Genomic DNA, 24631 nt, shown 5'->3' on the forward strand with positions numbered 1-24631 from the left:
TCTGCAATATACCTGTGACTTGAATATAGGCGGAATCCTCCCTGAGAATTGAGAAGCAGCACGGTTACAGAGGCAGCGGACTCCCTCTGCCTCCCATCGGCACCCTGCAGATGAGATCATGGGATGGCGATTTCAGTGCAAGCAGACTGGGGCCTAGTGAAAGCCCAAGGCCTGCCTCCAACATTTCCCAAGTGGCTGTGTCAAAGAGGCGCAGCCTGTTGAGAAACGCTGGAGGCAGGCCTTGGGCATTCACTAGGCCCCAGTCTGCTCGCACTGAAATCGCCATCCCATGATCTCATCTGCAGGGTGCCGATGGGAGACAGAGGGAGCAACGTTAATGTCAGTATATCACTGACATTAAAATATAATGCACTACTAAAATAGTGTATTGTATTTTAGAAGCAATCAAAATATTGCCTATTATAGTGCCCTTGTGGGACTATTAAATGGTTAACAAAATAAAAAAATGAATTAAATAAAAAAAATCTAATTAACCACCTCAGCTCCCCTAGCTTAAACCCCCTTAATGACCAGACCACTTTTTACAATTCTGCACTACACTACTTTCACGGTTTATTGCTCGGTCATACAACTTACCACCCAAATTAATTTTACCTCCTTTTCTTCTCACTAATAGAGCTTTCATTTGGTGGTATTTCATTGCTGCTGACATTTTTACTTTTTTTGATATTAATCGAAATTGACCGAAATTTTTGCAAAAAAATGACATTTTTCACTTTCTGTTGTAAAATTTTTCAAATAAAACTACATTTCTATATAAATTTTTCTCTAAATTTATTGTTCTACATGTCTGATAAAAAAAATGCAATAAGTGTATATTTATTCGTTTGCGCAAAAGTTAGAGCGTTTACAAACTATGGTACAAAAATGTGAATTTCCGCATTTTGAAGCAGCTCTGACTTTCTGAGCACCTGTCATGTTTCCTGAGGGTCTACAATGCCCAGACAGTAGAAACACCCACAAATGACCCCATTTTGGAAAGTAGACACCCTAAGGTATTCACTGATGGGCATAGTGAGTTCATGGAAGTTTTTATTTTATGTCACAAGTTAGCAGAAAATGATTATTATATATTTTTTTTTTTCTTACAAAGTCTCATATCCCACTAACTTGTGACAAAAAATAAAATTTTACATGAACTCGCCATGCCCCTCACGAAATACCTTGGGGTGTCTTCTTTCCAAAATGGGGTCACTTGTGGGGTATTTATACTGCCCTGGCATTTTAGGGGACCTAAAGCGTGAGAAGTAGTTTGGAATCCAAATGCGTAAAAAATGCCCTGTGAAATCGTAAAGATACTCGTTGGAATTTGGGCCCCTTTGCGCACCTAGGCTGCAAAAAAGTGTCACACATGTGGTATCGCCGTACTCAGGAGAAGTAGGGCAATGTGTTTTGGGCTGTATTTTTACATATACCCATGCTGGGTGAGATAAATATCTCTCTAAAATCAACTTTTCCCATTTTATTATACAAAGTTGTCATTTTACAGAGATATTTCTCTCACCCAGCATGGGTATATGTAAAAATACACCCCAAAATGCATTGCTCTACTTCTTCTGAGTACGGCGATACCACATGTGTGACACTTTTTTGCAGCCTAGGTGCGCAAAGGGGCCAAAATTCCAATGAGTACCTTTTAGGAGGGCATTTTTAGACATTTGGATTCCAGACTTCTTCTCACGCTTTAGGGCCCCTAAAATGCCAGGGCAGTATAAGTACCCCACATGTGACCCCATTTTGGAAAGAAGACACCCCAAGGTATTCTGTGAGGGGCATGGCAAGTTCATAGAAGATTTTATTTTTTTGCACAAGTTAGCGGAAATAGATTTTTTTTTGTTTATTCTCACAAAGTCTCCCTCCGCTAACTTGGGACAAAAAGTTCAATCTTTCATGGACTCAATATGCCCCTCAGCGAATACCTTGGAGTGTCTTCTTTCCAAAATGGGGTCATTTGTGGGGTGTTTGTACTGCCATGGCATTTGAGGGTCTCCACAATCATTACATGTATGGCCAGCATTAGGAGTTTTTGCTATTCTCCTTATATTGAGCATACGGGTAATACGTTTTTTTTTTTCCGTTCAGCCTCTGGGCTGAAAGAAAAAATGAACGGCACAGATTTCTTCATTCGCATCGATCAATGTGGATGAAAAAATGTCTGCCAAAAAAAAAAAGGAGGGGAAAGGCGTCTGCCAGGACATAAGAGCTCCGCCCAACATCCAAACCCACTCAGCTCGTATGCCCTGGCAAACCCGATTTCTCTATTCACATCAATCGATGTGGATGAATAAATCATTGCCGGAATTTTTTAAATTAATTTTTTATATACAAAGTGTTTGCCAAAGCATATGAACACCGCCCCTCAGCTCATAAGCCTCGGCAAACGTATCTTTTTTACTGCAGAGGAGAAATCTCGTCTTGCAGCGCTGCATACACCAACTTTTGTGTAATCTGACAGCAGCGCAATGCTTCTGTCAGAATGCACATCAGTGCTGCAGCTGGTTCATCGGTTGGTCCACCTAGACGGTAAAAAAACAAAAAAAAAAAAAAAAAAACAGGCCGTAACGCAATCAATTTATTAACATTAACTTTATATAACATTTGAAACAGAACATTAACTTTTATAAACTTTATTGAACTTTATTAAACTTTTTTGCTTACCTGTGATTTTTTTTTTTACCTTTATAGGACAAACCTCTCCTTCCCCATGGGACAATGTGCAAAGCGCAAATCGCCCAGAGATGTGGCGAAGTACATTATGCACTTTGTCCCAGGTGAAAAGAGAGGTTTGTAGCAGCTCTGTGTGAAAGGGCCCTAAAACCCCTGTGTGCCTGTCCTGTGTCACGCAATCCCTATACTAAGTGTTCCGGAAACACTCCCCTAAGCATAGGGCAGGGTGGTCAGGGCAGTCAGGACAGAAATAGCGGGTGTCACGCCTTATTCCACTCCTGCTACAGACACGACATCTTTTTCGGGGTGGCGGTTGGTTTGAGGTACCAGCAACGACATTGGGGAAATGTCGCTCGTGTAGACGGCTCACTACACTGGTGGATGGGGCCACGGAACCTCCTGGATACAGGAGGTTCTCGATGATCTCTTCCTGAAATTTGAGGAAGGATCTTGTTCTCCCAGCCTTACTGTAGAGAACAAAACTATTATATACAGCCAATTGAATTAAATATACAGACACCTTCTTATACCAGCGTCTGGTCCTGCGGGAGAGTAAATAAGGAGCCAACATCTGGTCATTGAAGTCCACCCCTCCCATGAGCAAATTATAGTCGTGGACCAAGAGGGGCTTTTCAATGACTCCAGTTGCTCGTTCAATTTGGATTGTCGTGTCTGCGTGAATGGAGGAGAGCATGTAAACGTCACACTTGTCTCTCCATTTCACCGCGAGCAGTTCTTCGTTACACAAGGCAGCCCTCTCCCCCCTTGCAAGACGGGTGGTAACGAGCCGTTGGGGGAAGCCCCGGCGACTAGGTCGCGCGGTGCCACAGCAGCCAATCTGTTCTAGAAACAAATGCCTGAAGATGGGCACACTTGTGTAGAAATTGTCCACATAAAGGTGGTACCCCTTGCCAAATAAGGGTGACACCAAGTCCCAGACTGTCTTCCCACTGCTCCCCAGGTAGTCAGGGCAACCGACCGTCTCCAGGATCTGATCTTTACCCTCATAGACACTAAATTTGTGCGTATAGCCGGTGGCCCTTTCACAGAGCTTATACAATTTGACCCCATACCGGGCGCGCTTGCTTGGGATGTATTGTTTGAAGCCAAGGCGCCCGGTAAAATGTATCAGGGATTCGTCTATGCAGATGTTTTGCTCAGGGGTATACAAATCTGCAAATTTGGTGTTAAAGTGGTCTATGAAGGGCCGAATTTTGTGGAGCTGGTCAAAAGCTGGGTGGCCTCTGGGACGAGAGGTGCTATTATCACTAAAGTGCAGGAAACGCAGGATGGTCTCAAATCGTGTCCTGGACATGGCAGCAGAGAACATGGGCATGTGATGAATTGGGTTCGTGGACTAATATGACCGCAATTCATGCTTTTTTGTCAGGCCCATGTTGAGGAGAAGGCCCAGAAAAGTTTTAAATTCGGAAACTTGGACGGGTTTCCACCGGAAAGACTGGGCATAAAAGCTTCCCGGGTTGGCGGCTATAAATTGAGTGGCATACCGGTTTGTTTCTGCCACGACTAAGTCTAAGAGCTCCGCAGTGAAGAACAGCTCAAAAAACCCCAGTGCCGATCTGAGCTGTCTCAACCCGAACTCCAGACTGGGCGGTGAAAGGGGGAACTACTGGTGCGGCTGAAGATGGGGGCTGCCAATCAGGGTTTGCCAGCACCTCTGGGACTCTAGGGGCTCTACGGGCCTGTCTGTGCAGTGGCTGCGACGGGGGAACTAATGCACGTGCCACCGTACCAGCTTCAACTGCCCTTCTGGTGCTCGCCACTTCACCATGTTCTACGGCAGTGCTGGTACTAGGTCCAGGATGGGCTGCGCTGCTGGTGTATGCCTCACCACGTAATCCGACAGCGCCAGCCCCACTCTGCTGCCCTTGAAGCGGATCCTGCGCAATCTGTGGTCTAGCAACACGGGGCTGGGTACGCCTGGTGGTATCAGGGACCTCAACCTCATCGTCCGAACTTTGGGTCAGACTGCCACTGCTTTCTACAGGTTCGTATTCTGACTCGCTGGATTCGTCAGATGAGGGTTCCCATTCCTCATCCGACTGGGTCAGAATCCTGTAGGCCTCTTCAGAAGAATACCCCTTACTTGCCATTTGGTCAACTAAATTTAGGGGGTATTCCCTGAGACTACCCAAGTAAAAAAAAAAGCAAGCCTGTCTTACAAATGGGAGGCTAGCGAAGTACCGGAAGCCGCTGCGATTGATAAAGAATATCAAAACTGATTTTTTTTTTTATCGCCGCAGCGCTTGTGTAGTAATTGTGCAGTGATAAAAAAAAAAATTACATTTTGTCACTGCTGCGGGGCGGGCGTGGGTGAACGCACGAGTGGGCGACCGATCAGGCCTGATCAGGCAAACACTGCGTTTTGGGTGGAGGGCGAGCTAAGGTGACACTAATACTATTATAGATCTGACTGTGATCAGTTCTGATCACTTACAGATACTATAAAAGTACCAATGCTGATTAGCGATACGCTAATCAGCGAATCAGTGACTGCGGTGCGGTGGGCTGGGCGCTAACTGAAGCTAACTACCAAAGGGGCCTAAACTAATCTAAACCTAACAGTCAATACTGGTGGGAAAAAAAAAAGTGACAGTTTACACTGATCACTTTTTTTCCCTTTCACTAGTGATTGACAGGGGTGATCAAGGGGTTAATTGGGGTGATAGGGGGGTGATCTGGGGTTAAATGTGTAGTGTTTGGTGTACTCACAGTGATGTGTGCTCTCTGCTGGGACCAACCGACGAAAAGGACCCAGCAGAGAGCACAGAAGCCATTTAACACATTATATTTATAAATATAATGTGTTAAATGGCTTGTGATTCGATTTTTTGAAAGTCACCAACCTGCCAGCGATGATCATTGGCTGGCAGGCTGGTGACGAACTCCTCCTGTAACTTTTGCCGGCCCTCACTGCGCATGCGCGGGCCGACTATGCGCGTAATCTCGCGTCTCGTGAGATGACGCGCCGATGCGTCTACGAGGAATAACCCGGCCGCCCGCAAGACGCATTCCTGCATTAGGTGGTCGGGAGGAGGTTAAAAGACACTTTTTTCCATTGAAAAAAATGCTTTTCAATGGAATAAATTGCAAAAATAAAATCTCCTCCACATATTTGGTATCATACCACATGGTGTCCATAATGACCCACATTACACAATTATCATGTAATTTGTACAGTTAGCGCCATAAAAACCAGAAAATGCCAGAATTGCTGCTTTTTGCTTATCTGCCACCAAAAAAAACTTAATTAAAAGTGATCAAATAGTGTTATGTACCCCAAAATGATACCAATGAAAACTACAAGGTGTCCCGCAAAAATCAAACCCTCACACAGCACCATAAAAAGAATAATAAAAAAGTTATGGGTCTTGGGATGCGGTGATACAAAAATATTTTCTTCTATTTTTTTTATTTTAAAAAAAGGTTTTTATTGCGCAAAAGTAGTGAAACATTAAAAATACTTTATGTATTTGGTATTGCTGGAATCGTACTGACCCAGAGAATGAAGTTATCATGTTACTTTATTTATTTATTATTATTTTCCAAATAATTATCGTGTTAACATATAAACTGCATAACACAGTACTAGGTTTATACTTAGGCAGAAACAACCTAAGTTACGATACATTGCAGAGCAAATATGGTAAAAGACATGTGCTAATGAGAATGTAGAATTCCACATCAAACACTTACATAACATGTAAAACTGGAAATTAAGTCCTCAGTTATCATGTTACTTATGCTGAAAAATGAATGCCGCAAAATTTATAATGAAAAACTCAGTGGCAGTATTGCTGTTTTTTCCTATCCCCTTCCCAGAAACAGGTAAGAAAAGTTAATCAGTAGGTTATGTGTATTCAAAAATGGTACCATTAAAAACTACAACTAGAACCAGTTTCCATTGAGACCATTCTAACGTTCTGTGTCCATATGATGGTTGGCAGTAATTAATGGTGTTAGAACACCAATAAAATATCCATAGGTCAATAGCGAGCCAAAACACATGTTTTATTCATTGCTTTCAAATCTCAAATCAATTTTTAGGATCATGTCCTTTTAGTACTTTATGTGCTGAATGATATATCTTTATATCTTAATAAATTTGGTACATTTTGCTTCAGCACAATATTATTATGAAATGTCAGTCTTTATAAATTACCCCTTTGTCTATGCAGAGGCTTCAGTGTATAACAGATCCATATGGTGCCCAATTGCTGCATGGTGCACTAGTTTTGCCATCAATATTAAAGGAAACCTTGAAACCTCTACACATCATACAACAAGGTATTAGAACATAATAAAAGTTCTCATTTTTTACAAGAAACTTTTTTTAAGTGCACTCTTTATGTCCTGGTTTCTGAGACTATATATTATAGGGTTAAACAAAGGGGTAAATACAGTGTGCAGTAAGGAAACAATTTTGTTAATAAGCAAGGTGTGTCCTGTAGATGGGATCATGTATTTAGCTGTTAGTGTCCCGTAAAATGTCCCGACAACCATAAGATGAGAACTACAAGTTGACAAAGCTTTTTGTTTGCCCGTTGTTGTTGGTATCCTGACTATGGTGAGGAAGATATACACATAGGTTCCAACAATAAAACCACAAGGGCAAATAAAAATTGGCATAGAAAAAATAAAGACTTCCAGTTCTACAAGAGAAGTGTCTGAGCAAGAAAGCTTCTGAAGAGGCAAAAGGTCACAGTAGACATGGTCAATAATATTATCGTGGCAAAAATTAAAGTTTGCTATAGGTATGACGATGACAAAATTGAGCGTAAGACCCAGGACCCATGGCAATAGTGAAAGACGGATGCGATACTTCAAGTCCATTATGCAAGAATATCTTAAGGGGTTGCAGATGGCCAAATATCGATCATATGACATCACTGGAAGGAGAAAGCATTCAGTAACAGTTGTACCACTGAAGAAGTAGAACTGAGTGATGCAGCCTAGATAAGTAATCTTTTTCCCTCCTAGAAGAATGGCACCAAGCATGTTGGGAAGAGTGTTTGAAGCAATCACGAGATCAGAAGCAGAAAGATGACTCAGGAAATAGTACATGGGGGACTGGAGCTGGACATTAACTGACACTAGAACTATGATCAGAAGGTTTCCCATAAGTGTAAGAAGAAAGATGATCAGGAAAAAAATGAAGAATGCAATACTGAAGCTGTGAAGGTTTCCAAAACCCAATAGAATAAATTCTGTCACTTTTGTTCGGTTTTCCATATATCTTCTATGAGATGGAGCTCTGATCTGCAAAATGGAAGCAAAATAATGTTAATGCATAGTAACTTAAAGGGGTTTTCCAGCCTGGAGATATCGATAACCTTTCCTCAGGATTGAGATAAAATGAAGGCAAAAGGGAGATTCCAGAGCGCACTTCAGGGTGACTAATTTATTAAAAATGATATCTATAAAGAAGGATGTATATACTGTATGTGTGTATGTTCCGCGATCAGTCAAAAACGCAACCTTCGATTTCAACGAAACTTGGTAAACACATCCCTTGCTACCTGGAAAGAATCTTGTGGGGGTCACAACTCTCTAGCACGTACCGTTCCTGAGATATTCCCAAAAAAATACAAATATTGCACATCACATAACCTACATTAGCGAATAGAAGCCTGCAGGTCTTTCTCTTCATATCCCAACTGCCATACACACGGTAACATGTCCCTTATCAGATCACCAATAGAAGCTCACAGGCCCTTAGTCTGCACATACACACAGTTTTACACCAGGTTTCCATAACAACCCAGCCATTCTTTTTCACTGCTGTAGGTCAGCTTTAAAGGAGCTGGACACTATGGATGACACTGTTAAGAGAGCGGAGTGCTATGGAGGTCACAGTTCAGGGGCAGGTAGGGTGGCCATTCAGACCGTCCTCAAAAAATGAACTTAAAACCCCCACCCCAGGTCTTGTTAAGCCACGCCCCCTCCCACTCCGCAGCCGATGAGATTGAAAAAATGAAATTAAAAATCAACTTCTGTCAGCTGCAGGGGTGGGGGGGTGACTTTCTCCCTGCAACTCACGCTCAGACAGCACAGTACTGCTGTCTGAGAGTGAGCTGTTCAAATGAACATCCCTGTGTCTGTCCAGGCCCTGCGCCGGACGGAGGACAGGGAGTCTGAAAGCCGGACTGTTTGGCCTAAAACCGGACCTCTGGCCACCCTAGGGTCAGGCTGCTGTGGAGGTCACAGTTAAGGGGGCAGATTGCTGTAGAGGCAACTGTTAAAGGATAACTGTCATTTTTATTTTTATTTGCTAGTTTATTAGAGCTAGGCATGTATACCTGAGTTAGTCTGTCAATGATTGTCAAAAGATCTGTAATTACCTTATAATAACAGCTTTCATTAATGTCCTCTGTGTCTTTCCACTGCTCCCTTAAAAGACCGTAGCTATGGGCCATCTGTCTCCGGCTAGGAAGACAGGAAGACGGAGGGGTGGTCCTCTACACTGCATGCCTGCATTAGGCTTCAGAGTGAGGAAGCATGTCTCTCAGTAATCAGTGACCTGAGGGAATGCAGTTTTGGCCTCAGAGAACTGGCAGAGGAGCCATCTTGAGAAGATCCTCATAATGTAGGATTCAAAACAGCCGTAACTAAGGGGAAAACTCAAGGAAAACAGTGGTAAGTGAATAAACTAAAGATTGCTTTATGCATAATGCTGCTGCAGCAGTAACATATGCTAAGATAGATTTTTTGATGCAAATATGACAGTTATCCTTTAAGGGGACGGGGTGTAGTGGAAATCACTGTTAAAGAGATGGGGTACTATGGAGGTCACTAATGAAGGGGCGGCCGCTGTGGAGGTCACTGTTAAAGGGGCAGTCTGCTGTGGAGGTCACTGTTAAGGGGGCGGTATACTGTCGAGGTCACTGTTAAAGGGGCGGGCTGCTGTGGAGGACACTGATAAGGGGGTGGGATGCTGTGGAGGTCATTTAAAGGGGCGGGCACTGTTGAGGTCTCTGTTAAGGGGACACAGAACTGTGGAGGTCACAGTTAAGGGGACGGTCCGCTATAGAGGTCATTGTTAAGGGGCAGGGTGCTGTAGAGGTCACTGTTAAGGGGGCGGGGTGTTGTGGAGGTCACATTTTAAAGCAGCGGTTCTCAACCTAGGGGTCGTGACCCCTTTGGGGGTCGATCGGCCCTTTCCGGGGGGTCGCCTGAGGCTTCCTATTGTGGGTCGCCCGCACAACGGCAGCGGCCCCTTATCCTCGCGCACAGGAAGTGATGTCCTATCACTGCCTGTGCTTGAAGGAGCCTGACGTCTGGACGGGTAAGTCGGGCCGCCTGTCTGCTGAGGTCCAAGTTTTTTCGTTAATGACACCACCGCTGAGCACCACTGCCACCAATGATTTAATTGAGCCTGGCTAATTTTATTTTAATTATTTGGCTGAGCAAGGCTTAATTTATTTGAGGGGACATGAAGCACCGCTGATTTATTTATTTGGGGGACCCTGAGCACTTCTGATTTATTTATTTGGGGGACCCTGAGCACCATTGATTTATTTATTTGTGGGGGGACCTGAAGCACCGCTGATTTATTTATTTGGGGGACCCTGAGCACTTCTGATTTATTTGTTTGGGGGACCCTGAGCACCATTGATTTATTTATTTGGGGGAAACCTGATGCAACACTGATTTATTTATTTGGGGGGTACCCTAAGCACCGCTGATTTATTTATTTGGGGGACCCTGAGCACTTCTGATTTATTTATTTGGGGGACCCTGAGCACTTCTGATTTATTTATTTGGGGGACCCTGAGCACCATTGATTTATTTATTTGGGGGAAACCTGATGCACCACTGATTTATTTATTTGGAGGTACCCTGAGCACCGCTGATTTATTTATTTGGGGGAGACCTGATGCCCCGCTGATTTATTTATTTGGGGGACCCTGAGCACTTCTGATTTATTTATTTGGGGGACCCTGAGCACTTCTGATTTATTTATTTGGGGGGGACTTGAAGCACCACTGATTTATTTATTTGGGGGAGACCTGAAGCCCCGCTGATTTATTTATTTGGGGGACCCTGAGCACTTCTGATTTATTTATTTGGGGGGGACTTGAAGCACCACTGATTTATTTATTTGATGGGTACCCTGAGCACCACTGATTTATTTATTTGGGGGAGGCCTGAAGCCCCGCTGATTTATTTATTTGGGGGACCCTGAGCACTTCTGATTGATTTATTTGGGGGGGGGACTTAAGGCACCACTGATTTATTTATTTGAGGGGTACCCTGAGCACCACTGATTTTTTTATTTTATTTTTTTTGGGGGGGGGGGGGGTACTGTGAGCACCACTGAGTTATTTATTTGAGGGGTACTGTGCGCACCACTGATTTATTTTTTAGGGGGTATTTGTTGTTTATTATTTATTTTAAAGTTATTTATTTGGTTTACAAATATTTTGTATTTATGCTAAAGTTGTGTGGTTATGAATAAATACTTGTGTATTTGAATTAACATTTGGTGTATTGGTGTCTGTGCGTGTTTTTGGTGGATCATCATAACAGTAGCAAAATTAGTTATGACGTAGCAAGGAAAAAAATGTAATGGTTGGGGGTCACCACAACATGAGGAACTGTATTAAGGGGTCACGGCTTTAGAAAGGTTGAGAACCACTGTTTTAAAGGAACAGAGCTCTGTAGAGGTCACTGAAAAGGGGATGGGTTATTGTGGAAATCACTGTTAATGAGATGGGGTAATGTGGAGGTCACTAATAAAGAGGCAGCTGCTGTGGAGGTCACTGTTAAAGGGGAGGGCGCTGTGGATGTTACTGTTAAGGGGGCAGGCCGCTGTGGAGGTCACTGTTAAAGGGGCGTGGTACTGTAGATGTCAATGTTATAGTGGATACTGTCGATATCTTTTAATGACATACACAAACATTAAATGAAATAGATGAAATATACCCGTGCGAAGCCAGGTCCTTCTGCTAATATATATATATATATATATATATATATATATACATACACACACACATACACAGTGGATATAAAAAGTCTACTCTAAAAATGAGACAAAGATAAATCATTTCAGAACTTTTTCCACCTTTAATGTGACCTATAAACTGTACCACTCAATTGAAGAACAAACTGAAATCTTTTAGGTGGAGGGAAGAAAACAAAAATAACTAAAATAATGTGGTTGCATAAGTGTGCACACCCTCTTATAAATGGGGATGTAGCTGTGTTCAGAATTAAGCAATCACATTCACAATCATGTTAAATAGGAGTCAGCATACACCTGCCATAATTTAAAGTGCCTCTGATTAACCCCAAATAAAGTTCAGCTGATCTAGTTGGTCTTTCCTGAAATTTTCTTAGTCGCATCCCACAGCAAAAGCCATGGTCCACAGAGAGCTTCCAAAGCATCAGAGGGATCTCATTGTTAAAAGGTATCAGTCAGGAGAAGGGTACAAAAGACTTCCCAAGGCATTAGATATAGCATGGAACACAGTAAAGACAGTCATCATCAAGTTGAGAAAATATGGCACAACAGTGACATTACCAAGAACTGGACGTCCCTCTAAAATTTATGAAAAGACGAGAAGAAAACTGGTCTGGGAGGTTACCAAGAGGCCTACAGCAACATTAAAGAAGCTGCAGGAATATCTGGCAAGTACTGGCTATGCGGTACATGTGACAACAGTCTCCCGTATTCTTCATATGTCTGGGCTATGGGGTAGAGTAGCAAGACGAAAGCCTTTTCTTACGAAGAAAAACATCCAAGCCAGGCTAGATTTTGCAAAAACACATCTGAAGTCTGCAAAAGCATGTGGGAAAAGGTGTTATGGTCTGATGAAACTAAGGTTGAACTTTTTGGCCTTAATTCCAAAAGATATGTTTGGTGCAAAAACAGCACTGCACATCACCAAAAGAACACCATACCCACAGTGAAGCATTGTGGTGGCAGCATCATGCTTTGGAGCTGTTTTTCTGTTTTTCTTCAGCTGGAACTGGGGCCTTAGTTAAGCTAGAGGGAATAATGCATAGTTCCAAATACCAGTCAATATTGGGACAAAACCTTCAGGCTTCTGCTAGAAAGCTGAACATAAAGAGGAACTTCATCTTTCAGCATGACAACGACCCAAAGCATACATCCAAATCAACAAAGGAATGGCTTCACCAGAAGAAGATTAAAGTTTTGGAATGGCCCAGCCAGAGCCAAGACCTGAATCCGATTAAAAATCTGTGGGGTGATCTGTGCACAGTAGATTCCCTCGCAATCTGACAGGTTTGGAGTGTTTTTGCAAAGAAGAGTGGGCAAATCTTGCCAAGTCAAAATATGCCATGCTGATAGACTCATACCCAAAAAGACTGAGTGCTGTAATAAAATCAAAAGGTGCTTCAACAAAGTATTAGTTTAAGGGTGTGCACACTTATGCAACCATATTATTTTATTTTTAGATTTTTTCTTCCCTCTCCCTAAAAGATTTAAGTTTGTTTTTCAATTGAGTTGTACAGTTTATAGGTCACATTAAAGGTGGAAAAAGTTCTGAAATGATTTATCTTTGTCAAATTTTTTTGCATCACAAAAACCTGACATTTTAACGGGGGTGTGTAGACTTTTTATATCCACTGTATACATAAAATAAAGTGCAAACAGTGCTACGCATTTCGAGAGTGAACCATTCTCTTCCTCAGGCACATGTCAAACAAAGTCACTGATTAAATAGAGCATGACAGGAAGTGACATAATTGCAAACACCAGATGATGAATTAAAATTTAACATGATCAATGGTTTCATTTAACCCAAAAGGTACCAGAATGTTCAGTTTGAAAATCCATAATGATTCCTCAGGGTTGGTCATCCTAATGAAATCATGGTGGCCCAACAGCCGGCACCCCCACAATCAACTGTTTCCACTTGAATAGCAACTGAGCTGCAGTAAGCCTGCATGGGCACTACACAGTGGATGGAGACTTCTGCTTCTGGCTCTGTCCACTGTTTACTCTCCTGCCCTGGCAGCTTCCAAAAACAGCAGATGGGGGTGACAGTGGTCCCCATTGATCTGATATTGGATAGGTCATCAGTTTATACAGGCTGAAAAACCCTTTTAAACAGGTTAAAAATCTAAAGTACTACCTGTATTCCATAAATATATAGTCTTAGTTACAATGCATTCAGAAAGTCTTCAGACCCTTTCATTTTTTTCACATTTTGTTATCTTGTGGCCTTGTGCTAAAATTTGTGTTGAGCAAATCAAAGTATCCAAAGTGGGCTTCGATCCAAATTTCAGGAAAAATGTTGCCTCAATTGTAGGTGTCCTGTCTGGAAGAAACCCATCATTGCTCATTACCTGCCCAATACTATTCCTACATTGAAGCATGGTGGTGGCAGCATCATGCTGTGGAGGGTTTTCAGCAGCTGGGATGCAGAGACTGGTCATAATTGAGGTAAAGCTAAATGTAGCAAAGTACAGAGATATTCTTAATACAAACCTGATCCAGAGTGCTCTTGACCTCAGACTGGGCCAACAAGACAACGACTCTAAGCACACAGCCAAGACCACACAAGAGTGGCTTAGGGACAACTCTGTGAATGTCTTTGAATGGCCCAGCCAGAGCCCTCACCTAAACCCAATCGAATGTCTCTGGAGAGACCTGAAAATTGCTTTGCAGAGAAGAATGGCAGAAAATCCCCAGATCCATGTGTGCAAACCTTTGGGGCATCATACCCAAGAAGACTGGAGATTGTAATCGCTCCCAAAGATGCTTCAAGTCCTTACTAAAGGGTCTGAATACTTATGTCAATGCAATATTTAGTTTTTGTCCTTTTCTATAAATTAGCAAAGATTTCAAACATGGTGTTTTCACATTCTTATTATGGGGTATTGAGTGCAGGATGTTGGAGAAAAACTAGATTTTTTTTTATTGTAGCACAAGCTCGCAGCATAACAAAATGTGATAGAAGTGAAAGGGTCTGAAGACTTTCCGAATGCACTTTATTGGGGTTTTCAGAGATCTTGATGTTGATGGCCTACCCTAATACAGGCCATCAATATCAGATTGGTGTGGATGCAATTCTCAGCACTCTCAACAATCAGCTGCAATTATATATGTATTGCAGCTGTGCTACTGGTTCTGTAGCATAGTCCTCAGTCAGTCATGTCCTTGCTTCGGACTGAGCTGCAGGGCCATGTACAGCCTGAATGAATGGGGCTGTGGATAGGCCATCAGTATCACAGTCCCCAAAAATATGTCAACAAAATGTTTTTCTGCCAGTTAAAACCAGATAGTGAGTCTTCCTTTTTTCTAATCTCTTTTTATTTTATGATTACAGAATTTTAAAATTCTATTTCCTGAACATGATTATGGGGGCGGCCATCTTGCCTGAGTTGTTCTTAACAGCATTTAAAAAGCATTAAAGGGGTTATCCCACTTTGCGTTTTTATACTTACCTGCTGCCACCGCGCGTTCACTTCCTGGATTCTGGCTGGGGACGGGCTTCATCTTGATTGAAGTCTTCTCCCGGCCGAGCCGCGCACTGGACTGAACGCGCACGCCGCTGCGCATGCGCCATGTGACTTATTTCTAGCCAGTATAGTACAGAGCCGGCGTGCGCATTCGCAGCTCTGTACTATTCTGGCCGGGAAGAAGTCACCGTCGCGCATGCGCGGCAGCTTGCGCGGCAGCTTGCGCGTTCAGGACAGCGAGTGGCCCGGCCGGGAGAAAAGAAGGAGTCTTCTGGGCAAGCGCGACCATCGGGATTTTGCAGAAGAGCGGTGGTCGTAACCAGGGGAGACCGAGTCACAACAATAAGGTAAGTGGGGATGAATTTTATCCTAATCGGTGGGAATTTGTTAATAAAGTATATTTACAAAAATGATCACTGTCAAATCATTAACAGATTTAACAGTGATCATTATGATGGGATAACCCCTTTAAGAAAATTCCTTTACAGCAGCCCCATGGGCAGGGGTGCACCACCAATGAGGCCAGGTGAGGCACCAGATAGGGGCAATAGGGGGGCAGTGGAAGGGCCATGGGCAATAAGTGCTTTCATTGTGGAAACGCTCATCTCTACATATTCAACTGAATCTCTGTACTCAGGCCAGTACAGTTGAATGCTACGACAGGGCACAGGAGTATTGGGAAGCTCAGTATGAATGGAGAAGATAAAGAAAAAGAAAGCCTACATCAGAGGACACGTCACTGGATGTAAGAGGTATGTGGCACTGTATTACCCTGTATGTTTTGTAATGCTGTATGTTTTCTAAATATGTCTTTAACAGTAGTGCTGAAGAGAAGGGGTTAGGCTAAGAAATTGGCAGGGGGGGGGGGGGGCGTTTCAGTTTTCGCCTCAGGCAGCAAAAAGGCCATAGACACAATGGTCAGGAGGGGACCTCATTAACTTCTATGGGAGAGTTTTCTAGGCATGCTCTGTAACCTGTGCAGAGGTCATTGTACAAGGAAAGAATAGATAAGCCTTGATAATCACTAGAGATGAGCGAATCGAAGTTGACAAAGTGGAATTCGATCTGAATTTCAGGAAAAAAATCGATTCGCATCAAAATTTCCTCACGCTTTGTGGTAACGAATTCGCATTTTTTCCTAAAATGGCTGCTGCACGTGTTAGGACATGGAGCAAAGAACTCTAGGAACGAGGGATCACCCACAATGCCTCCGCCATTTTGGATTCTGCAATGTTCCAGTGTGCTTAGTACAGGGAGAGACGTCAGCAGGCGCTAGGGACAGTGCTAGGAAAGACTTTATTGTGCTAAAAAAAACTATTTACAAGTTCAGGGAAAGATTATTTAAGGTGTAGGGAAAGGATAGTGTGGCATCATCTACGCTATAAAAGGAGAACAGGGTGCAATAGGAGAGTGTACAGCCTGGGTAAAAGGAGCGATTACTATTACACCTTGCTGAACTAATTTGGGATCCGAATTGCAGTTATACTGCTGCTTTTAGGTTGTTTGAACTATATGATACATCACTAATTTCAGCAAACCTTGCTTGTGATTGGGGTGCAAGTTGTGTGTGATAAAGCCATTTACGGGGTGTATTAATAGGAAAGATACGTACGTCCTATTAGCCGTTCTGCGTTTATTTTACATTGTTTTATTTTTTTGGGGGGGTGTATTAATAGGAAAAAAAAGGAAAAATATATATGTCATAATTTCTGTTCAGTGGTGAAGTTACATTGTACTACAGCCATTTACGGGGTGTATTAATAGGTAATATACGTACGTCCCATTAGCTGTTCTGCGTTGATGTTTCATTGTTTTTTATTTTTTTTGGGGGTGTATTAATAGGAAAAAAAAGGGAAACATATATGCTATTATTGCCATTCAGCGGTGAAGTTACATTGTACTACATCCATTTATGTGGTGTGTTAATAGGATACATACATCCTATTAGCCGTCCTGTGTTGATTTTACATTGTTTTACTTTTTTTTGAGGGGTAGTGTATTAACCCCTTAAGGACCGGGCTCATTTTCACCTTCAGGACCAGGCCATTTTTTGCAAATCTGACCAGTGTCACTTTATGTGGTGATAACTTTAAAACGCTTTGACTTATCCAGGCCATTCTGAGATTGTTTTTTCGTCACATATTGTACTTCATGTCACTGGTAAAATGGAGTAAGAAAAAATTCATTTTTATTTATAAAAAAATACCAAATTTGCCAAAGATTTTGAAAAATTTGCATATTTCCAAGTTCCAATTTCTCTACTTCTATAATACATATTAATACACACAAAAATAGTTATTACTTTACATTCCCCATATGTCTACTTCATGTTAAGATCATTTTGGGAATGACATTTTATTTTTGGGGGATGTTACAAGGCTTAGAAGTTTAGAAGTAAATCTTGAAATTTCTCAGAAATTTTCAAAAACCAACTTTTTAAGGACCAGTTCTGAAGTCACTTTGTGAAGCTTACATAATAGAAACCACCCAAAAATGACCCCATTCTAGAAACTACACCCCTCAAGGTATTCAAAACTGATTTTAAAAACGTTGTTAACCCTTTAGGTGTTCCACAAGAATTTATGGAAAATAGAGATACAATTTCAAAATTTCACTTTTTTGGCAGATTTTCCATTTTAATATTTTTTTTCCAGTTACAAAGCAAGGGATAACAGCCAAACAAAACACAATATTTATGGCCTTGATGCTGTAGTTTACAGAAACACCCCATATGTGGTCGTAAACTGCTGTACAGGCACGCGGCAGGGCGCAGAAGGAAAGGAATGCCATACGGTTTTTGGAAGGCAGATTTTGCTGGACTTAATTTTTTTGACACCATGTCCCATTTGAAGCCCCCCTGATGCTCCCCTAGAGTAGAAACTCCATAAAAGTGACCCAATCTAAGAAACTACACCCCTCAAGGTATTCAAAACTGATTTTACAAATGTCGTTAACCCTTTAGGTATTCCACAAGAATTAATGGAAAATAGAGATACAATTTCAAAATTTCACTTTTTTGGCAGATTTTCCATTTTAATATTTTTTTTCCAGTTGCAAAGCAAGGGTTAACAGCCACACGGTCGTAAACTGCTGTACAGGCACATGGCAGGGCGCAGAAGGAAAGGAATGCCATACGGTTTTTGGAAGGCAGATTTTGCTGGACTGGTTTTTTTGACACCATGTCCCATTTGAAGACCCCCTGATGCACCCCTAGAGTAGAAACTCCAAAAAAGTGACCCCATTTTAGAAACTAAGTGATAGGGTGGCAGTTTTGTTGGTAATAGTTTAGGGTACATATGATTTTTGGTTGCTCTATATTACACTTTTTGTGAGGCAAGGTAACAAGACATAGCTGTTTTGGCACCGTTTTTTTTTTGCTATTTACAACATTCATCTGACAGGTTAGATCATGTGGTATTTTTATAGAGCAGGCTGTCACGGACGCGGCAATACCTAATATGTATACAATTTTTTTATTTATCTAAGTTTTACACAAGTTTTTAAACAAAAAAAAATCATGTTTTAGTGTCTCCATAGTCTGAGAGCCATAGTTATTTCAGTTTTTGGGCGATTATCTTAGGTAGGGTCTCATTTTTTGCGGGATCAGATGACGGTTTGATTGGCACTATTTTGGGGTGCATATGATTATTTGATCGCTTGCTATTACACTTTTTGTGATGTAAGATGACAAAAAATGGCTTTTTTTACACCGTTTTTATTTTTATTTTTTTACAGTGTTCACCTGAGGGGTTAGGTCATGTGATATTTTTATAGAGCCGGTCGATACGGATGCGGCGATACCTAATATGTATACTTTTTTCTTATTTATGTAAGTTTTACACAATAACAGCTTTTTTAAAACAAAAAAAATTATGTTTTAGTGTCTCCATTTTCTGAGCCATAGTTTTTTTATATTTTGGGCGATTGTCTCAGGTAGTGGCTCATTTTTTGCAGGATGAGGTGACGGTTAGATTGGTACTATTTTGCTCGTCCTCTAGCGCTAAGTGCCGGCGATTTAGGACGAGCATTCTCGTCCTGGGTGTTTAAGCTGTTAATAGAAAAATAAAAAAATATCCCGTTCGGCGGTAAAGTTACATTGTACTACAGCCATTTACGTGCTGTATTAAAAGGAAATATACATACGTCCCATTAGCCGTTCTGCGATGAATTGTGATTGTTATATTTATTTAATTTTTTTGGGTGTAGAAATAGGAAAAAGAATACGTCTTAATTACCGTTCTGCGGTGAAGTTACATTGTACTACAGCCATTTACGGGGTGTATTGAAGGGAAATAAACCTACTTCCTATTATCTGTTCTGCGGTGAATTGTGATAGTTATTAAAAATTTTTTTTTTAGGGGAGTTTATTAACCCTTTCAGTACCAGGCCACTTTTCACCTGAAATCCCAGGCTGATTTTTGCAAATCTGACATGTCACTTTATGTAGTAATAACTGGAACGCTTTTACTTATCCAAGCAGTTCTGAGATTGATTTCCCGTGACGCATTGTACTTCATGACAGTGGTAAATTTGAGTCAATATATTTCACCTTTAATTATATAATAATCCAAAAGTTACCAAAATTTGGAAAAATTCACAATTTTCTAAATTTGAATTTCTCTACTTTTAAGACAGATATTAATATCTCATAAAATGGTTATCAATCAACATTTCTCGTATGTCTGCTTTATGTTGGCATAATTTTGTAAATGTCATTTTATTATTTTAGGACATTAGAAGTTTAGAAGCTATTTTTCAAATTTTCAACAAAATTTTCCAAACCATTTTTTAAGCACCAATTCAGTTATAAAGTAATTTTGAGGCGCTTACGTAATAGAAGCCACTGATAAATAACCCTATTTTAGAAAATACACCCCTCAAATTATTCAAAACTGGTGTTAGAAACTTTGTTAACCCTTGAGGTGTTCCATAAGAATTAAAGGAAAATGGAGGGGAAATTTCAAAATTTCACTTTCTTGGTAGATTTTTTGTGTTAATCAATTTTTTCTTGCAACACAGCAAGGGTTAACAGCAAAATAAACCTCGATGTATATTCCTCTGATTCTGCAGTTTACAGAAATACCCCATATGTGGCAGTAAACTGCTCTATGGGCACGTGGCAGTGGTCAGAAGGAAAGGAGCCAGAACAAATAAAAAAATAAAACTGGAGCACTCGTCGGTCTTTAATTCATGCAGGTTAATTCACCAAAAATTGCGATGTTTTGACCTTCCGGTCTTTTTTATGATTTGGGGATACTACAGACTGGTATCCAACACTGCAGGCACCACCACCATAGAGACTTTTTGCTATAGATTCGTAAGTGCTGCTACTTTTTTTCTTTTTTCAGAAGGAAAGGAGCGCCATATGGATTTTGGAGGCACCATTTTGTATTTGAAGAGACCGTGACGTACCTACAGTGGAAACCCTCAAAAAGTGACCCCATTTTGGAAAATACACTCCTTAAAGAATATATTAAGTGGATACTGAGCACTTTGACCCCCTAAGCGTTTTTTACGGAGTTTTATTTCTTCCAATAAAATGTTGCTTTAGCCCCAAATTTTTCATTTTCACAAGGGTAACAGGAGAAAATGCACCCCATAATTTGTTACCCATTTTCTCCTGAATACAGCAACACCCTATATGTGGTGGTAAAATGCTGTGGGGGCACATCGCAGGACTCAGAACAGAAGGAGCGCTATATAGCTTTTGTAGCGCAGATTTTGATAGATAGTTTTATGGTGTTCATTTTTTGTGGGATGAGATGACGGTTTGATTGATACCATTTTGGGGTACATAAGACTTTTTGATCATTTGGTATTAAACTTTTTGTGAGGCAAGGTGAAAAAAATGGGTGTTTTGGCATTTATTTATTTTTTATAGCATTCATTTGAGGGGGTATATAATGTGATATTTTTATAGAGCAGGTTGTTACGGACGCAGCGATACTGTCACAGACACTCCCGTGACAGGGGCCAGGATATCAGAGAGACTGGCAACACGTGGTTCCTTGTGGATCTGTTGTGTCTGTGTTGTTATGGTAATGACCACACATTTGGCAGTTGTTGTTTTGGTCATTTAACTTCCCCATATTTATTACTGCTTACCCCTTCAAGGGGTGCAGTTTATAGCTTCAGTTTATGGCCTCTGGGCTTGCTGGTTATTGGATGTCAGTTGAGCTTCTGGCGCTGCCTTTACTCCTCGTGAAGCTAAGTGTTGTCATTTCCTATTTGTATTTTGTTTGTTGTATTCCCCTATCTATTGTATCCAGGTCTGAGGGATGCTCCTGTTCATCCTTCTGGTGGAGGAATAGGTTGTCTCAAGTCTTGTCACTATACCAGGGCCCTACAGGGTGTGTTAGGACTCTAGGTTCCTGTGTATGAACTTTCCTACCATCAAGGTCAGTTCATACTTATAGTGAGTCAGGACTTGGATTAGGGTTGTTCTAGGAGGTGACCTACAGGAGGTGCAGTTCTTGGGCTACCTGTTGACATCTTCGGGTTTTCGAATGGATCGAGAGAAAGTCCGTACTGTAATGGACTGGGATAGACCCGAAAATCTAAAGGCTCTTATGCGGTTTTTAGGGTTCACCAACTATTACCGAAAATGTATTCAGAATTATTCGACTAAGAAAGGGACGGATGTCTCGGTGTGGTCTGATTCGGCGTTGCGAACCTTTTCTGCGATTAAGGAATGCTTCGCTTCTGCTCCTATATTGGTGCAGCTGGATGTATCACAACCTTCCATTGTGGAGGTGGATGCGTCCGAGGTGGGGGTAGGAGCAATTTTATCGCAAGGCCCTTCACCTGGTAAATGGCGACCATGTGCATTTTTCTCAAAAAAACTCTCTCCTGCTGAGAGAATTTATAATGGGGGTAACAGAGTTACTGGCCATTAAGTTGGCTTTTGAGGAGTGGCGTCATTGGTTGGAAGGGGTGATTCATTTGATCACGGTCTTCACTGATCACAAAAATCTGGCTTACCTGGAGTCGGCCAAATGACTGAACCCGAGACAAGCCAGATGGTCGTTGTTTTTCACCAGATTCATTTTCACTGTCACCTATCCTCCAGGGGTTAAGAACGTCAAGGTGGATGCCTTGTCATGTCGTTTTTCTAGAGGTGGTGATTTTGAAAATCCAAGTCCCATACTGTCTAAAGGGGTGGTGATATCTGCTCTTTACCCTGACCTTGAGGTGAAGGTGTTAGAGGTTCAGGGAGATACACCGGATTTGTGTCCCTCTGGGAAACTATTCGTGCCACCGGAATTGCGTCACAAGGTGTTTGAGGAACAACATTGTACAGTTCTTACGGGACACCCTTGGACCAGATCCACCGCTGACCTCATATCTTGTAGATTCTGGTGGCCAGGGTGGCGTAAGTCTGTTATAGACTATGTGTCAGTCTGTACCACCTGTGCACGTGCTAAGGTGACACATACTCGGCCTTCCGGATCTTTACTTCCATTGCCTAACCCGTCCAGACCATGGACTCATGTATCCATGGATTTTATCATTGATCTACCTAACTCTTCAGGAAAGACAGTTATTCTGGTGGTAGTTGATCGCTTTAGTAAAATGGTGCACAAGTATTTGTTGACAACATTGTGAAACTCCATGGCATTCCCTCTAATGTGGTCTCAGATTGTGGGACTCAGTTTGTTTTCAGATTCAGTAAAGCGTTCTGTACTCGACTGGAGATACAACTGTTCTTTTCTTCGGCTTTTCATCCTCAGTCGAACGGACAGACGGAGCGCACTAATCAGAGTCTGGAGACTTACTTGAGATGTTTTGTATCTGAGAACCAGGAGGTGTGGTCTTCCTTTTTGTCGTTGGCAGAGTTTGCCATAAACAATCGTAGTCAGGAGTCCATTGGTGAGTCGCCGTTTTTTGGGGCATATGGGTTTCACCTTCAGTTTGGCACATTTTCTGGTTCTGATACTTCTGCTATCCCTGAGGAAGAACATTTTTCATCATCATTATCATCAATATGGCGAACAAGTCAAAATAATTTGAAGAATATGGGTAACAAGGATAAACGTGTGACTGACAGTAAATGTATGAATGGTCCGAACCTAAAAGTGGGTGATTCTGTGTGGCTGTCCACAAGAAACATTAAGTTGAAGGTACCTTCTTGGAAGTTGGGTCAAAGATTTATTGGTCCATATAAGATCACTGCCATCATTAATCCTGTAGCTTTTCGTTTTGAACTTCCTCAGGCCTTGAAAATTCATAATGTGTTTCACAAATCTTTGTTGAAGAGATATGTTGAACCTTTTCAGCTGTCTTCCTTGCCACCTGCTCCTGTCATGGTGGACGGTAGTTTGGAAATTCAGATCGCCAAGAAAATCGACTCTCGAGTTCTCCGTGGATCTCTTCAGTATCTTTTCCACTGGAAGGGTTATGGACCAGAAGAGAGGATGTGGGCACTGGCATGCGACATGAATGTCAGTCGCTTGGTGAAAACCTTTCACAAGTCTCACCTGAATAAGGTCGGACCTGGGTGCCGGAGGTCACCCGTAGAAGGGGGGAGTACTGTCACGGACACTCCTGTGACAGGGGCAAGGAGATCAGAGACACTGGCAACACGTGGGTTAATCTCAATGGTTTCTTGTGGATCTGTTGTGTCTGTGTTGTTTTTGGTAATGACCACACCTCTGGCAGGTGTTGTTGGTTTGGTCATTTAACTTCCCCTAATTATTACTGCTTACCCCTTCTAGGGGTGCGGTTTGTAGCTTCAGTTTTTGGACTCTGGGCTTGCTGGTTGTTGGATCTCGGTTGAGCTCCTGGCGTTGCCTTTGCTCCTCGTGAAGTTAAGTGTCTTCTTTTCCTATTTGTGTTTTGTTTGTTGTACTCCCCTATCTATTGTATCCAGGTCTGAGGGAGACTTCTGTTCATCCTTCTGGTGCAGGAATAGGTTGTCTCAAGTCTTGTCACTATACCAGGGCCCTACAGGGTGTGTTAGCGCTTTAGGTTCCTGTGTATGAACTTTCTTACCATCAAGGTCAGTTCATACTTATAGTGAGTCAGGACTTGGACTAGGGTTGTTCTAGGAGGTGACCTTCTCCCCTACCCTAGTTTCCAGGCCTCGTTCCTATCCCCTTCCTTCCTGTGCTCAGTGTGGAGTGTTCCCTCACACTCCATCCGTGACAGATACCTAATGTCTATCATTTTTATTTTTGTTAAGTTTTACACAGTAAAATAGTTTTTAAACAGAAAAAAATCTTTTTTTTTTACGGTGTTCACCTGACGTGGTGGATCATATGATATTTTTATAGAGCCAGTTGATACGGACGATACCTAATATGTCTACTTTTCTTTTTTCCCCTATTGTTTAAAATTTCTTTTTTTTTTTTACTTCTTTTTTCACTTTATTTTTTGTCCCACTCTGGAACGTCAAATTTTTGGGGTCTGATCCCCTTTACAATGCATTACAATACTTCTGTCTTATAATGCATTGGCTGTAAGTGTATTACTCACTGTAATACACTTA

At 41.7% G+C, this 24631-nt stretch overlaps 1 protein-coding gene across 1 annotated transcript; it reads right to left on the reverse strand.

Moving 5' to 3' along the window:
- Positions 1-7026: 7026 nt before the first annotated feature.
- Positions 7027-7941, reverse strand: LOC121005705 (olfactory receptor 11L1-like). Its single transcript, XM_040438477.1, has one exon. The coding sequence runs from the start codon at positions 7939-7941 to the stop codon at positions 7027-7029; it is 915 nt and encodes a 304-aa protein (XP_040294411.1).
- Positions 7942-24631: the final 16690 nt, after the last annotated feature.

This window comes from Bufo bufo, chromosome 6 (genome assembly GCF_905171765.1).
Source record: "Bufo bufo chromosome 6, aBufBuf1.1, whole genome shotgun sequence".
NCBI lineage: Eukaryota > Metazoa > Chordata > Amphibia > Anura > Bufonidae > Bufo > Bufo bufo.

Excerpts from the sequence above, each read along its gene's own strand:
- LOC121005705 (XM_040438477.1), bottom strand. The coding sequence starts at position 7,941 with ATGGAAAACCGAACAAAAGTGACAGAATTTATTCTATTGGGTTTTGGA.